The sequence below is a fragment of the Glandiceps talaboti genome, chromosome 23, assembly GCF_964340395.1.
Source record: "Glandiceps talaboti chromosome 23, keGlaTala1.1, whole genome shotgun sequence".
Lineage (NCBI taxonomy): Eukaryota > Metazoa > Hemichordata > Enteropneusta > Spengelidae > Glandiceps > Glandiceps talaboti.
Window position 1 is genome coordinate 3,309,087 of NC_135571.1, and position 25,130 is coordinate 3,334,216.

The following is a 25,130-nucleotide window of genomic DNA, read 5'->3' on the forward strand; positions in this document are numbered from 1 at the left end:
CCTCTGTCGTCCAATGTGTGAATCTGATCCTTAGTAAGTTCATTGACCTTTCCATGTATCTGTAACATCACGCATGATTCGAGATCCGCCGAGAGTTGATCCGCCATATTGGAAAGAAGTTACAACGTGAGTTGCCAAAATGAAAGACGTCGCCGGGTATTTGAGTGAGCAACAAAGTAAATCAAGCCCAGAAGTCGCCTCAGAATGGGCTAAAATAGAAGAGTTTTATAACAAGAAGTAAGTACAACAAAAACTGCTCCATAAAACTACGCGTTGTATCAAATGTCGACTGTATGCCACACGAGTTACATGCAGTACATTGTTAACTTTAGTGTTCATAGGCTTAGCATTGATATTGCAGTGACTTGTATTTTTGGACGTGTATAAATAATGAATTGAAAAATTGGACAAATTATTGGTCAGTGATAAATGGCTTTTCGAAAATTATTTAGACTTCCTCGAGTGAGATATTTCTTCAATATTGCTCCTCTTCTCATCAAGCAGTCTTGACATAATGTATTGTAAGCTTAGCCAATGACAATAACATATTTTGCCCTTAGAAATTGAAGTTGAAAGAAACAGCTACAAACTTCATAATTTATAAAATTTAATCAGGAAGTATATAGTATTCGAAAACTTTTATTAAAAACGAATCAAATGGATTTATTAAAGCATTGGCAATAATTCATTATAAAATATTAAATTACTGTTCAACTTCAAGTATTGTACAATTGTTGTGTAAAGCAAGATTCACTTTTGGGTTTTCACATTTGAATAATTCAAATATATGTATTGCAATTGTTTGTATTCAAACTATATCTGTGATATTGCGTTCTCAAACTGAAGAAGTGTAAAAAAAAGTATTCAGAAATTAGAGATATGTGACTATCCCAGGACTCAAACCAGGGACTTCCTGAACAGTTACAAATGTACAATATATCAGTGTACAACAAACTCCCACCCAGGTACTACCAACTGTGCCATCCATGCCACCCGTACATTACTTACCATGTCACCCAGGCACTACCAACTGTGCCATCCAGGCAATACCATCCATGCCACCTGGACATTACCCACCATGTCACCCAGACACTACCAGCTGTACCACCCAGGTACTACCAACTCTATCACCCAGGTACTACCAAGTGTACCACCCAGACACTACTATGCCATCCAGGCATGATATTAAACCCCTGAGTCTTACCACATACTTAGAAGCAGTCATAAACGTTACGAGTTACACACAAACCAATAATGCTGTAATGTCAAATAATGATGAATGTTTTTATTTTATTTTCAGACTCTGGCATCAGTTGACTCTACATCTGATGACATTTGTAAAGCATCCATGCTTTGATCAAGGGGATGGACTACTACAGGTATGTTGTAATAACATAATTATGTTTTGATCAAGGGGATGGACTACTACAGGTATGTTGTAATAATAACATAGTTATGTTTTGATCAAGGGGATGGACTACTACAGGTATGTTGTAACAATAACATAGTTATGTTTTGATCAAGGGGATGGACTACTACAGGTATGTTGTAATAATAACATAGTTATGTTTTGATCAAGGGGATGGACTACTACAGGTATGTTGTAATAACATAGTTATGTTTTGATCAAGGGGATGGACTACTACAGGTATGTTGTAACAATAACATAGTTATGTTTTGATCAAGGGGATGGACTACTACAGGTATATTGTATTATTGTAACAATAACATAGATATGTTGCACTTACACGTAACATAGTTATGTGGTACTCGCACATAAAATAGTAATTCTAATTCATAATCGTACTTTAACAGTCTGGATTAAAGGCTGAAGGAAACTATAAACAACTTGTTTTATCAAAGTCCCAAAGTCAGCTACAAACGATAATTTTCATACAGATAGTGTGCTTGCGGGAACACCATTTTACTATCAGGGCTTGAAATTAACTTTTTCTTTGGTAGTCCTATTGGGCTACCAGTTTCAGAAATTGGTAGCCCAAGGATTGTGACCTGTAGTCCGACATTCCTGAACTGAAAACAGATTTCCTCTATTGGAAAAATGTGTATTATTAAAATACTTTCATCTCCATAAACCTTCCATCCTCATCACATAATCAGTGATAGCCTTAGTGGGCTACCAGCTGTAAATTATGGTAGCCCCATGACAGAATATTTGTAGTTTGTGGGCAGACTGTTAATTTCAAGCCCTGACTATCAATGACATTGTAATGTATTTTTTTATCCTGCCATAGAGGTTTTAATTTTAAAAATGATTTCACTGAACTGAAGAAATGTAGGGTTGTTCGGGTTATGAAAAAAATTGAAAAACAATTCAACAATTCAACAATTCAATTTTAAAAACAATTTTTTTTTTTTTTGCTTTCAGCTATATGAGAATGTTTTATCTGATTTTGAACATCGAATTAATCCGCTGTCATTAACAGAAATGTCTCTGATTATCATCAAACAATGCAAAGGTAAGTTAAAAAAGTTAAAAACATTTGACCCTGCACATTTTTGACACCAAAATTGACTTTGCCATGTGCTCGAATTACAGATCGTAGATTCATTCCGTTTTCGGCCACCAGCCGCTAAAGGTCCAAGCACCTGCTGGTATGCAAAACGAGTAATAAAAGCAATAGATTGCGGAGCACACTTGTTATTATTATTATTAAACCACACTCAAGCCAAGTTATTGTCTTTGAACAGAAACTATGGATTATATACCCTGGTTTTTCTAAGTCATGACATGTCTATGTCTTTGATTCTGAGGTAACGGAAAAGTGAGTCAAAACATTCCCCCAATATTTTTGCTTCATTCAGCCAGAAAATGCTCATGACAAAGGGGTCTGTCACTAGTTGTCTATCAACTCAGAGTGACAAGGCCGCTTAGGTCACTCATGTTTTCCAAAAGGGTCTGTCACTACTTGTCTATCGACTCATAGTGACAAGGCCCCTTAGGTCACTCATGTTTTCCAAAAGGGTCTTCACTACTTGTCTATAGACTCATAGTGACAAGGCTGCTCATGATTTCCTCAACTGAATAAAGAAAAAGACAAGGGATTAATATTTTGATTATTAAATACCTAGTATATTACTTCCAGTGTAATCCAGCGGAGAACACATGCATAGACCCTGTTGGAAATATGTTTGTTATTAAAATAGTTTACGTACATTTGTAAATCTGTCATCCTTTAAATCATGACATAAATCAATAGTAGACTGAGTGGGCTACCAGCTGCAAATTATGGTAGTCCCATGACAAGAATTGGTAGTCTGTGGACATGGGACTATTTTTAATTTTGAGCCCTGTACATCTTCACTCATATATTATCTTGTATGCTATTCTTTGTATACTTACAAGCATTTGCTTTTGGGTTTTTTTTCGTTCAGAAACAGATGATGCCATAGCATTTCTTGAAAAAATAAAGGAAAAGGTAAAGAAACAATGTTGTTACATCTTACATGTTATTATACTGTGCATAAGTTATAAATATGGAAAATATACTCTGGTCGTTCTACATCACGACAATGCACGTCTACGCGTGTCTACATCACTGGTTCCGCTGTGTTCGAAATATGAGTCAAAACGTTCAAAATTGTCATTACTTTCCCTGATTTTTCTTTGATATTACTGGCGGTGGTGTAATTATGTTATTCACCAATATTTTTTTTCATTCAGCCAGAAAATACTCGTGACCTAAGGGTTGTCACTACTCGTCTAGCGACTCGTAGCAACAAAAAACCCTTAGGTCACTTAACGTCACAATAACGTTTCATTGTATGCTTTGACTCAAAGTACATATTTACATTACCATACATTCTTAATAGTCAAAGCTGTTTTATGTAATTTTGTGTTCTTGTAGTACATAGATTCTAAAATAAAATTTATGTAATTTTGTGTTCTTGTAGTACATAGATTCTAAAATAAAATTTATGTAATTTTGTGTTCTTGTAGTACATAGATTCTAAAATAAAATTTATGTAATTTTGTGTTCTTGTAGTACATAGATTCTAAAATAAAATTTATGTAATTTTGTGTTCTTGTAGTACATAGATTATAAAATAAAATTTATGTAATTTTGTGTTCTTGTAGTACATAGATTCTAAAATAAAATTTATGTAATTTTGTGTTCTTGTAGTACATAGATTCTAAAATAAAATTTATGTAATTTTGTGTTCTTGTAGTACATAGATTATAAAATAAAATTTATGTAATTTTGTGTTCTTGTAGTACATAGATTATAAAATAAAATTTAGCAAACTTGCAGATAACTTGTACATCGTTCAAAAACAATAAAACATTACAAACGTACTTTCTTGTTATTGGAAATAGTTTGCAAGTTTTAAAGTTTTAAACATTACACTGAAGGCTCGATTTCTAGAGTCGTATTCTCCTCGTGTAACCAACGGTAACATATCAAACAGCGGGAGAGCCGGGTGATAAATATCACCGTCTTTGACTTCCTGGTAGTGCAGGCTGTAAAAAGAGACTCTAAGGGTGGGAGTTCATTGCCAATGAGCTTAACTGCTGTTCTAACTATTCTGTTAAGTTTAAAACGATCTCTTTGAGTTGTACTACCATACATGTACCAGACTGTAATAGAAAATGTAAGGACACTCTCAATGATAGCCTGATAGAATTTCATTAAAATCACTTTGTTAATACCAAACCCTTCCAGACATCAAAGGAAATAAAGGCAAACAACCATGGTGATATATTCTCCATCACTCAGCCTGTATCTATATCTTCAACTACATTTGAAGTTTCCAGTAGTATTATGATTCAGCATGAAAAAGTCCAATGCAAGAAATTGATGAACAGAATTCAATGCTATATACTTACAAACATTGACCTTTGACATTTTGTAATTTATTCAGGTCAAAGGTGATAGTGAATCTGTGGTTTTATGTATGACTGCAATGGCAGGGATCAGAATATCAACAAGAAGTTTAGAAGAATGCAAGGTAAGACTATAAATTAACTGATAGACACTTTGAAATGGCCAAATTTTTTCACCAAAAAAGGTAAAGGGATGCATCTTATGGAGTCTTTAAATACATTCAACAGGTCGGTAACCATAGGAATATTACTTTCTTGTATCACGACCGAGGGTTTCTAATTACTCATGAGTAACGTTGTGCCAGTTCAAGTCAATAAGCTTTGTCAAGCTGTCCGTTTGCTGATTTAGCATTTGATGAGAGGGCATACCAATTACATTATCTCTTAAGACTAGGTCATTGCTACTATGCCGTTGGAGATTTAAGAAACATGTAATGTGATTTGTATTGTAGGTATTGGTACAACAGGCCAGTGAGATGTTAGACATTTAACAAACATGTAATGTGATTTGTATTGTAGGTATTGGTACAAGAGGCCAGTGAGATGTTAGAGCAACTAGATGGGGTGACTACAGTACACAGTCGATTCTATGATATTAGCAGTAATTATCACAAACTGATGGGATCACATGCCGACTATTATCGTGATGCACTACGATATCTTGGCTGTGTAGAAATCCAAGACATTCCAGGTAAATTGATGTGAATAATCTTTATGGACCAGTATGGGCTTTGCAGACCATGGGCCACAAACTTGACTAGTTTGTTTCAAACTATTTTTGTGGTCCAGCCATAAACTCTGTATTCATCCATCAGTTTATGTGTAATATTTATTCCACTGTCTTTTTTACTTTCTCTCTTGTTATGTTGATATGATTTTGAGTTTGTGGCAAATAAAATACTATATATATATATAGGTTGAAAGAAACGCTGAAATGAAAAAGTGTTTTCATTTTGTGTTTCTTGGCAATCAAGCGAGATTTATGTGATGTGATTTATGAAATGACTCCAAAACCCAAAGTTTATGTCAATACCATTATTTTCTGGAGTGGCTTTCCTCATTACTTTTTGATTGCATGTTGGATGGCCTATCAGGTTAAAGGGGCACAGGCTGAGTTTAGACGTTTTTTGGACGCAATTTTTGTTGCCTACGAAATGTTACATATTGTATTCTACTTACTGAAACACACTCATTCGTTACTTGATACTGGTATAACTCAATCCTGGTATTTAGATATAATATATGAAAGATTTGATGACATAATTGTTGGTATGTATCAACAAATCTGAGGAAAGCCCTGTCATTACATGAACAATGCACGAGTTGGATGGTTGGTAAAAAGTGACACGTCATGGCTACATGAATCGTTGTAAACACTATACTTGATTAATTTAGCCATAGTTTTATGTAAAGTATTTTGTATTACTAACCAAAGTAAAAACCGTCTAAACTCTGCCTGTGTCCCTTTAACTGAAATATGTTTTCATACACTTTGATAGACAATTGATCATGTTAACTACATCTATTCTAAGTCTATCTTATAGAGATCTGTATTTATAACATCTAAATTGATTTTGTATTTATCTTGTCACTTACAGCTGAAGAGCAAGCACAGAGAGCCTTTAATCTCGGATTGGCAGCTTTACTTGGTGAAGGGGTCTATAACTTTGGTGAATTGGTAAGTTTAATGTCTATACCTTGACTGATGTCTTTAAAGGACCGTGTTTCAATCCCAGGTCATTGCGTCACAGTTACAGTAATAAGAATTACTTTGGATCATTCTTTAGTTCTGGCCTGTCTCTTTTTCAAAGCGAGTGTGTATGTGGGACAGATGTCGTGTGCTTGTTCATGATTGGCTCTACAGTTGTCTTCACTGAAGTAGGGAGGGTTACATTTGTGTTTCTTCCCCAGATCTGCAGACTACATAGGCTGGACAAACACAGCAAAAAAAAGACCGACATGATAGTATTTAAGTGGTGTGTGCACTGACCACAAACAATTCTCTCTTTTTGTGGCCTTATTGGTATTTTGTATGTTTGATTATTTTCAGCTAGCACATCCAGTATTAAATTCTCTAAAGGAAGGAGAGAAACAGTGGTTAGTGGATTTATTATTTGCCTTTAATAGTGGTAATCTACAGAGATATGAAGATCTTAAAGCTCAGTGGAACCAACAGGTAAGACATCTTATTTTAGTTTTACAGACAAGTGAACTGTTTTGTACATGATGAATCATCTTGAATATTCAAGGCATATAGCTATGGTATCTATCTCTCTCTCAGCTGTTTTGGAGAAAAGTCGTTGATGTTCAATAATCAAGGCATATGGCTATGATATCTATCTCTCTCTCTCAGCTGTTTTGGAGAAAAGTCGTTGGATGTTCAATAATCAAGGCATATGACTATGATATCTATCTCTCTCTCTCAGCTGGTTTGGAGAAAAGTCGTTGATGTTCAATAATCAAGGCATATGACTATGATATCTATCTCTCTCTCTCAGCTGGTTTGGAGAAAAGTCGTTGATGTTCAATAATCAAGGCATATGAATATGATATCTATCTCTCTCTCTCAGCTGTTTTAGAGGAAAGTCGTTGATGTTCAATAATCAAGGCATATGACCAGTAGCAGTGTGCCCCCTAAGCCAATTTGATGCATCACTGACACACACAATTTGCTAGTGACACACCAAAATTTGGTGTTCCCCTATCTCTTACTATGTGGTGACTCATAAGAAATGCCATTTTGACTCAACAACAATATTTGGCTATCATTAGATCACTGCTCATGACTACAATATCTATCGGTCTGTCAACTGTCTTGAAGGAGAGTCATCGAAACTTGTATATCTTAGATCACCCTCAAGAAATTAATAGGATGAGCTGCTTTCGTTAACCCAATACCCAATTGGGGTCAGAAACTTTTAATATGTTGCTTTTGAAGATGTGTCAACGAGGCACTTTTTTCAACAACTTGAAATTAAATTAAATTGGATAACCGAGGCAGCCATGTTGAAAATGAAATCAACATTGATAGTATAAAAGGAATGCTGTGATTGGTCAATTTACTGCTGGATAATGACATATTGTAACTTAGATTGCGTATTGATGTTGTAGTGATAATGCCTTGATTATTAAAGTTGATGTTGAATCTATAGCCAGACTGGGCCACAATGTACATGTAATGGAGAATTAACCATATGATGTATTTCTATTGGTTACCAGTGAATTATTCTCTATTAGAGAGAACCAATCAAATGTTGTATTTCTATCCACAGCCTGACTTGGCAACCAGTGAAATAGCTCTCCGTCAGAAGATCTCTCTACTGTGTTTGATGGAGATGACATTCACCAGACCAGCCAACCATAGAAATCTTTCATTTGATGAAATTGCAAAAGAAGCAAGACTTCCAGTCAATGAGGTATGTAATATTTATTTTGATATAAACAAGTGAAATAATTGGTTGAACATCCCAGGTGGAAAACTTAGCTTGTTTTGATTGGTTGGTTGATATTAGCTTGTTTATACCAGATGTAACACTGGAAATTGGGTCGGTTTATTGGTCAATAAGACACCTCAATATGACTACACCAGGTGTAACACATTGTGTTTGTTTGTTGATTGGTTAGTAATAAAAAGGTAACTACACCAGGTGTGTAACACATTGTTTTTGTTTGTTGATTGGTTAGTAATAAAAAAGTGACTACACCAGGTGTAACACATTGTGTTTGTTTGTTGATTGGTTAGTAATATAAATATGACTACACCAGGTGTAACACATTGGGTTTGTTTGTTGATTGGTTAGTAATAAAAATATGACTACACCAGGTGTAACACTGAACATTGTGTTTGTTGATTGGTTAAAGGATAAGCTAAGATTTGAAGTAAATTTACATGTGGAAATGAGTTGTCTGTTTGTTTGTTTTTATTTTCACCAGGTTGAACACTTAGTGATGAAGGCATTATCACTTGGCCTTGTCAAAGGTTCCATTGATGAAGTGGATAAAAAAGTACACATGACATGGGTACAACCCAGGGTATTAGATCTACAACAGGTGAGGAGAATTGTGTGAAATCATATCAAATCAAATCAAATCAAGTTGGTGGTGCGCATGATGTATGTTAGTTTACATCAGTGCCTACCTCTTCTATCAAAAATGTCATCCAAAAAGTCATTTTATTGCACCAACCAGGCTGAAATGTAGTGAGACTGACTGAAAAGCCACCTCATGTGATCCAGGTCATGTGACCTGATTTGACCAATAAATGTTCAGTATTCAGTCATGTGACAGTAGCTGTAACCAATCATTGTGTTTGTTTTCTTGGCAGATTGCCAGCATGCAGCAGAGACTAGAACATTGGTGTACAGATGTGAAAAATATGAAAGTAATGGTTGAGGACCAAGCACAGGATATCCTGACATAGAAACCAAAATACCTAGTTACTAATTCATGTCAAATTTGTACCCTGTTGTTATGTATAATATACAGTTGAGAACCTGTCACCCGACCCCCTTGCATGATGCCCTGCAAACAACAATTGAAACACCAGAACGGGTATCATGTTGGAATTGTACGTCTTGTATCAGACCATTTTGATATACCCTGGGATGCCCATAATCCCAATAGACAGGTTTTACTGTTACAGTATATAAACTCAGACCCCCCCCCCCCCTCCAAACATCAGATATACTGTCACTCCATACACTCTGTCTCACAAACGACGACAACTAAAGTGTCAGTTTGTCTATGTTAGGATTGTATCTCTCTTTTCAGACCACTTTGGTACAACCTGGGATGTCAATAATCCTGATAACCAGATGTTACTGTTATACACTCGACCCCTCCCTCTTCATCAGACCCACATCTCCCCCCCCCCCTCCATATCAGATATACTGTCACAACACACATTCTTGCTTTTGCTGTCACACAACAAACAAACAAACAACTTGCCCTGTTGTACATTTGTAGTTCTATGGCGCCAGCTTAGACAGTCCTTGAAGTTTGTCATGACGTATAGCACCCTCACAGTTCACAGCTCTGAATAACTATTTGTATGTGAACTGAAATTGACAAAGCTAAGATAAAAGAGAAAGGGTAAATCTACTAAATGTATTATTTTGTATTGTGTTTTATTATCTAGTACTGTTGTCTATTAGAAAAACACAGTTCAATAAAAGACTCAAGTTTAAAAATGTCGTGATTTGGTCTGTTTTCTTGTAGTTTTATGTTCAAATCTCTTTAAAAGTGGGAGAGCCACGCCAGGAAATAAAGTTGTTTTCGGGAATTTGGGTTGAGTCATTTCTTGATTTTACATCACCTACATTACACATGATTTTAGAGAAATATAAAGTTCTAGTTTAGTCCTTCATTTGGAGGTGTTTGCTGTGTCTTATGCAAGTCAGCAAAATTGTTGACGCAGTGGTTGAACAATGAATATTCATGTTTTCATTGAAGGTAATAGGCGCTAAGGATTCATGTATACATGCATGCCCACAATTTGCAGTGTACACTCTAATAAGAGACAAAATTTTGTGTTGTGTGGGTCAGAATAGTACATGTAAGACCTGGTTTGCTTCTGAGTTCTGACGCACAAGTACGAAATTAATTGCCGTGTCAGGTGCACATCAAACTGGCTTAGGGGTGCACTGGTAGAAAATGTACATCATCACTGTTAATTGTAAGGTAGGAGCTATTCTAGTCAAGCTGCTAACTTTAAAAGTGACTGAAGGTTGCCACTAGGTTGTCTATTCAGACGCGGATCATATTTTGTCATATTATTAAATATTTTATTTATAACTAATTATGTACACATATATAACCCATACATGTGACATAACGGGTGAACAAATCATTTTGTGAACTGGTGGTCCCTGGACCAGTGCCTTAAAAAATCCAGTGGTCCTGCTGAAAAAATTAGTGGTCAAAGGTCCTGCTAATGTGAAACATTAAATCTTACCTATGAATCTGTATATTCAGACGACTTTTTAACATAGTTATTAACAGTAAGGTACTGGTCCAATTTGTGTGGTCCGCCCAAAAAATCGCTAGTCCCAGACCCAGGACCAGTGGATTTGTTCACCTCTGAATAATCAACATGTACAATGCACAGTCTCTGTTTAATTTGATATCCATGATACAGAACATGTGCTACTCACTAAGGATTTGAACACATAAAATATAATCCGACTATTCTAACAGATGTTATAAAATAAAAGACTCCAAATACAAAACTTAATGATAAAGATTGCTTTTATTAATTTATCATACAAAATATAAAAATTGCACATTTTTTGTGATTTTTAAGTACCTTAGCTTAGAATAGTTTTGTTTGAAAGATTTCAAATTTAAAGTGAATCAAGACTTTTTCAAGTGTCCAGTTAAATGCATGCAATAGGTAAAAATACAATGAAATGATTTTCAAAAACTTGCATGTCTCATGAATATGAGATACAGTTGTTAGTGTCTCTTGTAAGCCACATTCCACACAATTGTACTTTCTACAATCACAAAAAAATTAAAGATGCACTAGCTGTACCTGGAATATTATTTTTTCGACTCGGACAACCAACAATATATTCACTGGAAAACATTAAAATACCAATAATTAGACATTATACAGGTTAATTAAGGGTCGATTGTATCCATATGTTTGTTTCTGAGTGGCCAAAGTCCTTGGGCAAGATTTGAACCATGGCTGTGCCTCAGTCAACCCAGCTGTATAATTGGGGACCTGGTAGGATGTAGGTTGCAATGTGAAGGCTTTAATCCTATGCGCTTAAATGGCTGCAATGGATTGTATGCTCCCTGGGGAGTTGAGGAAGACTAAAGGGCCGTTGTGCCGTACGTTCTGATCCGAGCCAGGGGTAATAATTGTAAAGTGCTTTGAGCACGGAGTGGGAAAGCGCTATATAAGAACCAATTTCAAACATTATTATCCAGAAATAGTACAATTTTTAAGGTGTGGATCAAAAATTCACTTTGATTGGATTCATTGTACCATAAATAATGTGTACAGCTACACAAGTATGTTTACCATAGGTGGTACAATACTGTTTAGGGTGTACGATATTATGAGTATGTCATGATATCTAACAAAACAGTTTCAAAAAATGTTCCAAGTTTCAGCCAGTGCAGCTTTAAAACAAAAGTGAATAAAAAAAAATTCTCTGCAAATTTTTGGTTTAAATTTTGAAATGACTAGAACGCCTACTTATTGCACAGCTCTATGTACATTGGAAATGAAGAACAGGCACTGAAGTGATGATTATTTATGATTGCTATGCTATGATGGTATGAGATTACTGGGTGAAATTAACTAGTATGAACACATACACTGTACGAAAAACCAACAATTAAAAATACTACCAGTATATGAAGTAGAAGTACTTGATCCTCTCTGTACGGTTGAGAGTTGCATCATCCCATCACCCTCATTACCATGATAGTGTGTAGTACATATACATGTACACTAGTATACACATTGCCTAGTACTAGTGCCTAGGGGCACTAGTACACATCTATTACCAGTGTGTTCCACTTATGATAGTCAAATTTTGTTGAATCAAAATGACAAAAACTGGGATTTCTTGTGAGTCACCACATACTACATAGTAAGAGGTAGGGGAACACCAAATTTTGGTATATCACTAGAAATTGTTTGCATCAGTGGCACATCAAATTGACTTAGAGGGCACACTGTTTATAACCCAAGGGCTGCAATGTTGCAAATTACCTAGGGACTGATAGTTGCCACTGTATATAATAGAAAGAGGGGTAATATGACATCTACTAGTGCCCGAATAAGGCCAGGCAATAAGTGTTTTATAACACATCACATTCTCAGGCATGTAATCTTCCATAGTAAATCACTGGTTAGACTCCCATGCTACATGAACAGTGCCCTATGGAAATTGGAATATGACTAGTGCGTACTCTATGCAAATTCAGGCCAATATGGTCACTAGTCAATACTATGTGACAGGATCTAATCCAATCACTGAAGGCTGTATGGAAACCATATGTTATAATCTGATACACTGAGTTGTTTATAATTCTGTGATTAATTTGACAGTTTGTATAATGTCATTTATCGTGGTCTTCCCCAGATAGTTAGATTGTCTTCATGTGCCCTAGCTTTAAACAGTAATGGTGGCGATGGTTCTGAAACACGTTTTGGTTTACTTTTCCCTCGTCCACAGTTTTTCTTGGTTGCTTTGGGTTTTGGTACTGCAATTGGTTGCCATGGCATTGGGTTGTAGAAACTAGGAATGGGGTAGGCTCCAGCATCATAGTAACCTAGGGAAAAAAAATGAATTTTTAGATATTAGTAAATTGCTGTCACTTATCTATGAGCATAATGACATATCATGAATAGGTTTAGTTTTGAAATAAAACTAGAGTAAGCTTTCCACAGTAGTATTAGCCTATGGTTATCTTAGTTTGTCTATAGTTAGCTTTCCATAGTAGTTTTGGTGTATATATCTTAGTTTGTCTATAGTTAGTTTTCCATAGTAGTTTTGGTGTATATATCTTAGTATGTCTATAGTTAGCTTTCCATAGTAGTTTTGGTGTATATATCTTAGTTTGTCTATAGTTAGCTTTCCATAGTAGTTTTGGTGTATATATCTTAGTTTGTCTATAGGTAGCTTTCCATAGTAGTTTTGGTGTATATATCTTAGTTTGTCTATAGGTAGCTTTCCATAGTAGTATTAGTGTACGTATACATGTATGTCTATAGTTAGCTTTCCATGGTAGTTTTGGTGTATATATCTTAGAATGTCTAAAGTTAGCTTTTCATAGTAGTATTAGTGTACGTATACATGTATGTCTATAGTTAACTTTCCATAGTAGTTTTGGTGTATATATCTTAGTTTGTCTATAGTTAACTTTCCATAGTAGTATATATCTTAGAATGTCTAAAGTTAGCTTTCCATAGTAGTATTAATGTACGTATACATGTATGTCTATAGTTAGCTTTCCATCGTGGTTTTAGTATAATGTGTCTATCTTAACTTGTTTCCATAGTAACACAAACCTGTAAGAATTCCACTTGTATACCCAAAACTACTCTTCTGTGGTTTAGGACGATTCCTTGTCTGGTTTTTCCATTCATTATATTTTTCCTCAGCTTTTGCTTGTTTGTTTTTCTTTTCCTCCTCTTCTTTCAATTTCATCTGTTTTTCTTTCTCTTTCCTTGCCTGTTCTTGTTCCTTCTTCTTCTCAATCCAGTCATCAAAATTCTCCTATGAATTCAAAGAATGAAAATACAAAATTATTTATAACGTAGTGAAATGATATAAATGTCCAACTGAATAGAGTTAAAGCTGCACTAGCTGCAACTGAAACATTAAAAAAAAAATATTGCTAGGTACAATAACTTACTCTATCATACACCCTGAACAGTATTGCATCACCTGTGGATAAACATATTTTTGTAGCATTATACACAACAAATCAAATCAATTTGATATGGGGTCTGCACCAGTGTGTTGTCTAAGCCAATTTGACGTGCCACTGATGTGTGATGCACACAATTTCTAGTGATGCACCAAAATTTGGTATTCCCCTATCTCTTACTATGTGATGACTCACAAGAAATGATATTTTTTCTCATTTTGACCCACAACAACAAAATTTGGCTATCATTAGAGGGCACACTGGTGACTCTGTATTCAATTCAAAACCAAATGTCCCAGTTGCAACTAGCTCAGCTTTAATCCCTGTAGCTGCATCAGTATATAGCCTGTTCACTGTGTTCTGTTAGTGGTCTCAGCTCCTACTAAGATCTCCAAAATAATGTTTGTATTGTTAACCATGAAGAAGTTGGTACATGTAATTACAATTTGAAAATGCGTGTCCAATAACCTGTTATTAATGCGACTGTGTTATTCAAATGAAGTCACTATGTAAACGTGTACACACAAACACACACACACACACACACACACACACACAGTTTGACATCCATATTGCCTCCCCAACAACTTGATGTGGAAACTGTTGTAACTCACAAAGTGAAGTCAAAGGTCAAAGTTCACACACGTACCTTAGACTTTTCTTCTATTTTTCTCTTTTCTTCTTCTTTCAATTTTATCTGTATTTGTTCTTTTCTAGCTCGACTCTTCATTCTCATTTGTTCTCTCATATTTTTCTCCTCCACCCATTCTGTGTATTTTTCTTTTGCTTTACTATGTAGTTTCTCTTTTTCCCTTCGTTTCTCTTCTTCTTCTTGTTTTTTTCTTTCTTCATCTCTGAGTTGTTTCTTGACGTTCACTCTGTCCTCTTGTTCTTTGCGTATCAGCCATTCTTCCCAGGCTGATAGGTGATGTTCATTGCCTTCACCTTCTGAGTCATGAGTCTGTGTGTCTTCTAGTTGCCTATGTGATTACAAAGTCGGTGTTATTACTATGGAAATAGCCACAAACTAAAAACTATAAATAATTGACAAAAAAATGTTCATCACCTTGGTAGATCAAATGATGTACAAAGGTTATAACACACAAACAGTTCAAAGGTTTTAGCATTGAGCTTTCAAACTGTCTTGGATGATGATCCTCATTAGAATGACAAATTTTATATTTACAACTATCCACTAAAATTATTATTGTTGCCAGTGGTAGACAAGTGGGTGATAGTAATGTCTTGGTTACATGGATATAATTTATCCTATAGTCAAGATAGTGTAACTGTAATGAGGTTGAATGAGGTTGAATATGCTACCACAAGGAAGCCATCAAAAGATTTATTTTTACTGGTAAACCCAGGGTAGTCAGGTGACAACTATCCCCGTGTTTTATGTACAACCCCCACCCCCACCCCCGCACTTGAATAAAACATGGTGATGTATGAGATGTGCAATGCCGTTTTGAACCACCAAGTCTATTGACTGCCCTGATACACACAAACACACCATGACACACATACACATACACATGTGCACACACACGCATACATACACACACACACACACACACACACACACACACACAGTGACACATACAGGTGTATAGAATTCAGCAAAGTGATATGAGTAAACAACAATCAGCTGTTGACTACAATACAAACAAATGAATTGTCAGTTAAAAAATGCTGGCCTGCTGCCAAAAGAATCACATACATGTATTGCAAAAAAAAGTCTAATTTACCCTAACTTCAACAATCTTGTTTCCTTTTACAAAAGTACACCAATATTCCATGACTATTATAAAATGTTGCAAATGACTAGAATTACTTTGTCTGTGCGTTTGTGCTTAATCAATGAACAGGACAGTCCCTTGCCCAGTACTAGTACTGGGTCAGTATACCACTGTGTATTTACTATTTGGTTCTTATTATTTTATCACTGTACTTTCACACTATTTGAGATGAGCAAGCATTGTCAACTGTCAAGATGAAATAATGTGGAAATATACTGTAGCTATAACATTATGAGATGTTCATCAAACAGACTGAATTTAGCATGGGGGGCTACATTTGTATATCCAAATTCTGTATTTCAGCTGACAATATTCTTATGTTACCATCTCTCTTATTTTTTCCGTCAGTTTATGAAATATTAATAATAAATTAGGCAGAGTCCAGTCGAGTGGGATATTTTTATTGTTGACACACAGTGACTCTCTTAGAGCCAAAAATACCCCCACGACTGGACTCTTGGCTGACAACAAACCAGTCCTGCTGACAGACAGAGTGCGGGACTCGATTCTGACATTGGAGAAGGGGCGTTTGTCAGAGTCCCGACTTACACCGTCTGCAAGCAAGACTAAAGTTTAAAGTTTCAACATTGGTAAAAACAGAAAAAATGCAGAATAAAATGAGTAGTAACTTTACCTGTCGGAATCTTTAGTTTCTTCATCATCTGATATAGACCCTGACGATATACTGTCCACAGAACTATGTGATAAAACGGACAGAAGGGACCTTGTTGAGTCACCGGTTGAATCTAGCGAAAATGATCGATCACCAGAACCAACTCGTTTTGTCCGGCGATGTTTCTGTCTTGACTTTGCTGGATTTGGAGTTGACTGTGGACGATGTTCTATTCCTTGGTCCATTTTGAGTGTTGTCTTCAATTTTGCAGATGCTGTATTTTCAGATCGTTAACGTTGGCAACGGTATAGCGTCCCCTACAATTCCTTATCAACAGCGACTCATTCACTTTTTAACTGTAAAAATGAATTTCGAATGGAAATAATTCAATAACATTCAAAGTCCCTTTCACATGCACTCTTTTCGAAGAAGTCGGCTTGGTGAAAAATGACAATTGTGTCCGGCAAATCATCTGCGACTTGGAGTTTCACAGTTTTTTTGTCGTTGAATCTTTCTGGAAATATTTCAAAATGGCGCCCTGCCAAATCTCGCGAGAATTGCTATTAGCGCGAACGACCGACCTTGAACGGCTCATAAAATGAACACCATCAGTAGTTGATGGCCATCGATTTCACAGTGGGTAAATTATCTAAGTTTTTGTTCTCTCCTGCCAAGAAATTTAGCCAAGTCTTCGGAGATAATATTCCACAGGTCTCGCATGTGTTCTCGTGTAACCTTTGCCCTCAGTATCTCGAGCAGGTATTGTTAGCATGTAATATTGTTGGGTAGGTTGTCGAAATCACAGGTGTCTTTACGTACGTGTGTCTCTCTCTGCAGACACTCTTACAACTCAAAGACGGGAGTCAGAAGTCCGCGGAAAGAATGTTCTAATGGAAATGACATGACAGTTTGTCACGACTTCGACTTTGTGGTTGACATGATGATTTGGGCCTTCTTTATCAGCTGTGTTATTCCAATTTCCTTAACGTTTTGGGTCGTCAGTCTACGCATGAATACTTTCTACGGTAAGTCTCAAATTTTACACAAAATAATTTTAGTACCATGTGTTCAGCAAATTGTATCAACTCCCACAAGATTATTTGAAATGTTATTCAGAAACATTCGTGAAAAATGTACCCCATCTCAACTCCGGCCTCCCCTTAGCAATTTTGCACCTCGCCTCGTCTGCATGTAACTGTTTTGAGTGTTTGCCTAGATTGTATGGAGACAATAGGATGTCATTGCGTCACCAATCTCATAAAATTCTAAACTGTAATGTGATGTAACTCTGCACGTATTTTTGTTTATTCTGAATTAAAACGTGTCAGAAGACCATGGCCAATTTAAATGTGTTAAAAAATAAAATGAAAATCAAATAAAATTATCCAGTGAACATTAACAAAATTTGTGCAATAATGGAGCTAAATTATATTCTTACACAATTTCCTCACCCAGTTTAATTTTGGAAAATACTATCAAAATTGTGAATTAAATCTAGAACTAAATCTCAAAGTCCGTTCTTACAATACATTTATATTATAAGTTGTATTTGTAAAACTAAATGTGGATATTGTGATTATTATCTCTCCAGTAGCTATATTATAATATAAGTAGTCTACTTCCTGACGACTGTGTTCCAAGTTACACTACATTATCTTCACACAGTAATATCAGAATATGATCATCAGGAACTAGACTACATTTTGTGTATGTATTTACTTTACCATGCTTTCCATAAGTATATATAGCATGTTGTAAGTAATCAAGTATGTACAGTACATCACTGCATATATTATTAACATTACAGAAGAGTTATTTGATTGAGGTGGATGGGGTAGGGATGGCTGGAGAATGTGTTAAAACAGGTATATGTGCAACCTTGTACACTGCAAAATATACATGCACAGTGATAGATTGTCGAAGTGTCTACTTAAACAACAATCTTGCATGTTGCAACTTGACATGTTTGTAGCATAAGTGTCCAGTTAGCAGTGTATAGACTGTATACTATAGACCCTCCACCCACTGCACTGTCGGAGTTTATCAGCTTTGCGTAAATTAGTAGCTTGCTAGAACAAACTCACTATTTGCCCAAATTAATGCATTATGCCAGTGAGTGTAAACATCCACTGATCCGACTAATGGAGGTAACACGTAAGCTGATAAACTCAGATAAGACAGTGATATCAGGTAGGAAATAGAATGAAAAAAAACAGTGAGAGGAAACAGTGTTTCAAACTTTATTTGAAATATACAGAAAATAATATTAGAAATCCAGAAAATCGTGAGAACAAAATTGATTATTGTCCTTTTCCCTGTGGTATAGCTAGCCAGAGCTCTTGCACACTACAAAATTTCAAATTTCAGTGTGTGTGTGTGTGTGTGTGTGTGTGTGTGTGTGTGTGTGTGTTGGGGGTGATTAATTTTTGGTGGGGGTTAATTCATTTCCAGTATTTATCATGTATGTGAAATGGATGCAACATATCTTATTGTGATCCACATTTTCCAATATCAAATTATTGCAGGAAATATTCATCCCATATCACCATGGCGATATCTGTTTGCACTCCTTTTGCCAATCTACATTGCCAAACGTGGTTACAGAAAGCAAAGTCTTGACATGGGAGGTGCTGTTGCTGGTAGGTGTTAATGTACATCATATTTGTCATTATATGTGCCCATGGCTTGAAATTTAAACCTTCTTGTGTCCAATATGACAACCCTAAGGGCCATAGAGGGTAAACTTATTGGTGTCCAATAGGACAACCCTGTGGGCCATAGGGGGTAAACCTATTGGTGTCCAATAGGACAACCCTATGGGCCATAGAGGATAAACCTATTGGTGTCCAATAGGACAACCCTATAGGCCATAGAGGATAAACCTATTGGGGTCCAGTAGGACTATTTTGTAGAGAGTAGCCTGTAGAGAAATCAATCAGTCTGTATGTTAGTCACTGAGTGTGTGTATGCCATTACTAATGTAAAAGCTAGAAGTATTAAGTATTGTACCGTAAATACATTTAATTTATTTATTTATTTTACAGCATTAGCAGTTGGCTTTATCATGACAATTAGTAACTACTGCTTCTGTGCAGCTCTGTTGATATTCTTCTTCACCGGGTCAAAGATCACCAAATTAAAGGCTGAAAAGAAGAAACTTTTAGATCCTGAATATAAAGAAGGTACAGACCTAGTAGTAAGGACAGTGTTACCATGGCATCCAACAACATGGTAGCCATGGTAACCAGATAAGATTCAAACCTTACAAAGTTATACAAAATACCATGTTCTTTTTATATGGTGGAACTATATTTTTGTTATTTTGAATAATAAACAATAAAATTTGCATATAAAGAAACAAGAAAATTATATGATAGAACCTCATAATGCACGAGTGTAAGTGTGGCATACTCTTGGGGTATTTGCACGAGCGCTTACAGTGTTCTCTGCGACCGTATTTTCGTGAGTGAGGTGAATGAAAGTACAACAGAAAACACTGCAAGCATGAGTGCAAATATCCCTTAGCACCCACACTAGAACTCGCGCACCATGGGCAAGATTTGAACCACGATTGTGCTTCCATCAACTCAGCTGTGATAATCTGGACCTGGTAGGATAGAGGTTGCAATGTGAATGCATTAATCCTATGTGCCCACAGAGACTGAAATTGATTGTATGCTCCCAGGTACATTGTGTAGTTGAGGAAGTATAATATGTGTTGTGTCACTATAGGTCTGTGCCAGGGATAGTAATTGTAAAGCTCAAAGCACAAAGTGGGAAATTGCTTTATAAACACTAACATTATTATTATATTATAAATTATAATAGTAATGTCAACCATAATTGCCTCTTTTGGAAGTAAGATGCAAAAGTAATATTATAATTTTTTAAACAATTTTTGTTTGCACAGGTGGTCAACGTACATGGCACCAAGTTGTATGTAATGGTGGCATAGCAACAGAGTTGGCAATTATCTTTATGCTAGATAATGGAAGTCGTGAACAGATTCTAGATTTTGACCACCAGTACACAAGTACATGGCTATGTCTATCAGTACTGAGTACGATAGCTTGCAATTGTGGCGATACATGGGCTTCTGAGATTGGTAGTGTGTATGGAAAATCACAGCCCAGACATATACTGTCTTTTGAAAAAGTGCCAGTAGGTAAGAACATTTAACCTTTGACCTCTGGTATATGGCTAATCACAATCCATACATATACTATCTTTTGAAAAAGTACCAGTAGGTAACCTTTGACCTATAGAATGCCTCAGGCTCATTAGTAGATTGTAATACGCCATGTATTACAGATTCAAATCTCACTGCTACCATTTGCATGCTAATGGCTTAAGTTGTTGGGCCAAAGTTTGAATTGTGTCCCTGTCAACCCAGCTGTATAATTGGTGACCTGGTAGGATAGAATTTGCAATGTGAATGTTATAATCCTATATGCATACAGAGGGTGTAATGGATTGTATGCTTTTGGGAAGATTTGGGAAGTATAAAGGGCTGTTATGCCATGACAGGGATACTAGATGGTAATTTTATTGTAAAGCACTTTGAACTGTGTGTGTGTGCAATCACTATGTATAATATCTCTAACATTACTATTATTTATTATAATCCAGTGTTTTTGCTAAGGTTCGGAAACCCTGGTAAGAGAAAAGAGGAAATATAGTGAAACAGGCATAAATTCCCATATATTATACCATAATTTTGATGGGGAACGCCGGTAAAACGACAGGGGTACTCTTGTAGATTTTACCTTCTTCCCGTCCTTAACAAAAACACTGGTAAGGAAACCTGGTAAAATGAAAGGGGAACTAAGGTAGATTTTACCTGCTTACCGTCCGTAACAAAACACTGTAATCTATAATATAGTAATAAATGTTCTTTGATACACAACCAAGTTATTTTTGTTGATATCTACGTTTCGGCAATGTGACTTGCCTTCCTCAGGACAAACTAATGATTTTACTGAGACCGTGATCTGTAACCTTTATTTATTTATTTCATTTACAGGTACCAATGGTGGTATTACATTAGTGGGTACTGTGTCAAGTTTCCTAGGTGGTTTGGTGGTCGGACTTGGTTACTATGTGACTTTACTAATGATGCATTCCTATAAAACATTAGAACATGCCCCACCGCAATGGCCTGTAGTCATAGCTGGGGGAGTGGCTGGATTGGTTGGAAGTTTAATTGATTCTGTACTTGGAGCAACATTACAGTATTCTGGTAAGTGAAAGATAGAGAGGGGAGTAGTGATAGTGATTGGAATAGCTGATTAATTGATTTCACATTGTAACAGTTTAAAATCTCCTTTAGTTACTTCGTAGACCTTACACGAGTAGGGTCTATGGTTACTTGGAGCTACAACGATCATCAACCAACTGTATCTCTTAGCCTATCTCAAGCTGTGCTAAAACTTCCTACTAGCAGCAAGTTTCTCGATTGATCACAGTGTAATCTTTCACTCCCTGATGTTTACTTAGAATACATTTAACCAGTGGAGTTTTAAGTAGATTTTTCAGGATATCAACACTGTGGGATATCTTATCTGGTATTTTAATAAACAAAAGTTGTAAAGTTGTATTGTGTTGTAGTTGCTAATTTAACATCAAATGTTGGAGTTGTTTGTTTACAATCTGAGTGATGTTAGAGTGTATGTGTGTCATATTATCTGTGTAGTGACTAGCCAGCCTTGGTTTTATCAACAATTTGTTGACAATTAAACATCAGGGAGTGAAAGATTACGCTGTGACCAATAGAGAAACTTGCTAAAAGTAGTTAGTTTTAGCACAGCTTGGGACATTGAAAACACAACAGTATGCTATATGGAAGTACTGCAGTAGTATTATGTCTGACAAGCAACTGAAAGATATATTACTGTATTTCTAATCTAGCATTGTTGTTATTTTGCAGGCTACAGTCCAGAGAAGCAAGTAGTGGTAGACATTCCATCCCAAACAACTCAGAAAATAAGTGGCATTCCTTTACTGGACAATAATGGAGTCAACTTGTTCTCAGGATTAATTACTGCCCTCGTCATGCCCAGTTTCTTCTTTTCCTATTGGCCACAAGCGTGATGTTGTAAAGTTACAGTGCACTCATTGGCCAAACAAATATGATGTCACATTATGCCAGAGTCAGATGATGTCATCAAAATGTGGTATTCTACTGCTCTCATTGATGATGTCACATTATGACAGAGACTGGTGATGTCATCGAATTGTGTTCTTTTGCTTACATATATGTCACCTTATGCCAGAGACTGATGATGTCATCGAAACATGTTCTTTTGCTATCATTGATGATGTCACATTATGCCAGAGTTGGATGATGTCATCAAAATGTGTTCTTTTTGGGATGCTCAGCAAGTATGGAGTATGACATACACTCTTTATGAAATGTAGCATCAAAATTTATTGTTCATTTTCTATGACATTTACTGAGATTTGTGAATTGAAATTATTTTTCCATTGCGTAAATTCATTGTTCACTTTTATTACTGCCAAACTTGTTTAAAGTACAGGCTAAGAATACAAAGCATATCAAGAAATATGTTTGCATTTCTGTCAACTCTTTCCAGACTTTTTCAAGTATGATATAACATTGGGCTTGGTCAAAGAAATGACTAGTCCTTTTGTCTACATTAACCTTTATTACCAACGTTTTAACCTCACACAGGAGGTTTCAACCTCACACAGGAGGTTTCAACCTCACACAGGAGGTTTTCTTCAGTTTAGAGTAGTATGGTGCATCAAGCTACTAAAAGCCGAGTTGGCTCACCATTGTAGTTGGACTGAGTGTAGCTTCTGCAACAAACTAAATATATAACACAGTTTCTTAGAATGTATAATTCTCAGTACCTGAAATAGAATATTACTGCGTAGGTGCATCATAAAAAATAACGAACGTTCGATTTCATAGTAAACACCATAACTTCTGCTCCAGATACTTCACATGCATTACTATAGGCACGTGTGAGAATAAGTCGACCGTCTTGTTCTATTTTGACCCTCTAGTATGAGATAAAATGCTATTACAGGTACCAAGAATAGAGCACTCTTCATAGACAGTACACATTATCAGGTTGACCAATAGTACAGGCACTGACTTTTAAATTGACCAATAGCACTGGCAGTGGCTGTCGAATTGACCAATTATAGGGGCACTGAGTGTCACATGATTATAGTTATGTCTTGTGTGATGCACAGTTTTGAATAATTTGTATTGATAGAGGGCGCACTGATTTAACATCAGCTAGTCCAATTAACTATTAACTTGCAAAAATATTGATGGCACAGACAACACACTAATGTCACATGATAATTGATATAAATGCACTGATAGAGGGCGCACTGACTCATATGATCAACCAAAAGATAAGGACATGTGCGTGTATGTCTGAAAACAAAAATTTATGTGTGTTAACTATAGTATTACATTAAAAACTTTTGTTCCAACAAATTTCAAGCAGGGATTTTATGTTTTATACTAAATGCGTCTGCCTACTTTTTTCAGGAAAACTTTCTAAGATAATTCAATAGTTGCTATGTGAAGCAACAAAAAGAAAAATTAATTTCAATATGATTTGGTAACTAAAAAATATGCAAGTTATTGAGTTTGTGATTGAGAAAAATAGTAAAATGCAACGTTCATTTTAAAATGTCTTTATTTGAATACAGGAAATAGTTTTAAAAGGGGGGGGGGGGGTGCAGCTCTTTTGAGTTAAGAGCACAAATGCGAAACTGCTTGTTGAAATCACCATATTTCTATACAGTAATGTAGTAGTCTGTAAGGTATGCTGTGATAGGGCGCCCTCACACATCAGTCAACACCTCTCAGGTGTAGACCAGTGAGGGCAGCGTGACACAGCATATCTTACACTACACGTCTATAACAGAAGGAACTATTAATGAAGAATTGATTCATTTGCTAGAGAGGTTAAACCTGCACTAGCTGTAACTAGGATATTATTCTTTTGATCCAAACTATATTCACTGAAAATTGTTGAAATACCAATGATTATTAGATGTTATTTCCTAATATATTTCTTTTGTTCGGCCAAGGAAAATATGAGTGGCCTAAGGGGCCTTTGTAACTGTGAGTCACTAGACGAGTAGTGACAACCCTTAGGTCACAAGAATTTTCCAGCTGAATGAACAAAAATATTGGAGAATAACATTATTATACCAGTACCAGTATTATCAAAGAAACATCAGGGAGAGTAATGGCAATTTTTGAATATTTTGACTCATATTTCGAACAAAGCAGAACAAGTAACATAGACACATGTTATCTTGATGTAGAACGACCAGAGTATATATTCCATATTTTTATTGAACATGGCTCAAGCATGGTATAAAACATTGTACACATCAATAAGATGTCTGTTTTATCTAGAATTAATAAGTTGAACTTGTGATGCAAATCCCAAAATCATGATTGGCTATATTATGGGTATGTGTATTGCTA

At 35.9% G+C, this 25,130-nt stretch overlaps 3 protein-coding genes across 3 annotated transcripts; 2 read left to right on the forward strand and 1 right to left on the reverse strand.

The window, feature by feature from the left end:
- Window positions 1–99: 99 nt before the first annotated feature.
- On the forward strand, window positions 100–10,012 carry LOC144452629 (26S proteasome non-ATPase regulatory subunit 13-like). The gene is made up of 11 exons (XM_078143755.1): window positions 100–237; window positions 1,301–1,379; window positions 2,387–2,477; window positions 3,394–3,437; window positions 4,882–4,968; window positions 5,363–5,534; window positions 6,442–6,521; window positions 6,894–7,019; window positions 8,116–8,259; window positions 8,777–8,893; window positions 9,168–10,012. The coding sequence occupies exons 1-11, from the start codon at window positions 140–142 to the stop codon at window positions 9,261–9,263; spliced, it is 1,134 nt and encodes a 377-aa protein (XP_077999881.1). The 5' UTR covers window positions 100–139; the 3' UTR covers window positions 9,264–10,012.
- A 1,117-nt stretch (window positions 10,013–11,129) lies between these two features.
- Window positions 11,130–17,157, reverse strand: LOC144452846 (uncharacterized). Its single transcript, XM_078144024.1, has 4 exons — window positions 16,670–17,157; window positions 14,886–15,216; window positions 13,875–14,082; window positions 11,130–13,135 (listed from the first exon to the last, which is right to left on the reverse strand). The coding sequence occupies exons 1-4, from the start codon at window positions 16,891–16,893 to the stop codon at window positions 12,927–12,929; spliced, it is 972 nt and encodes a 323-aa protein (XP_078000150.1). The 5' UTR covers window positions 16,894–17,157; the 3' UTR covers window positions 11,130–12,926.
- Window positions 17,158–17,433: 276 nt separating this feature from the next.
- LOC144452922 (transmembrane protein 19-like) lies at window positions 17,434–24,225 on the forward strand. Its single transcript, XM_078144134.1, has 6 exons — window positions 17,434–17,673; window positions 19,174–19,287; window positions 19,693–19,830; window positions 20,559–20,813; window positions 21,672–21,887; window positions 22,575–24,225. The coding sequence occupies exons 1-6, from the start codon at window positions 17,550–17,552 to the stop codon at window positions 22,736–22,738; spliced, it is 1,011 nt and encodes a 336-aa protein (XP_078000260.1). The 5' UTR covers window positions 17,434–17,549; the 3' UTR covers window positions 22,739–24,225.
- The last annotated feature ends 905 nt before the right edge of the window (window positions 24,226–25,130 follow it).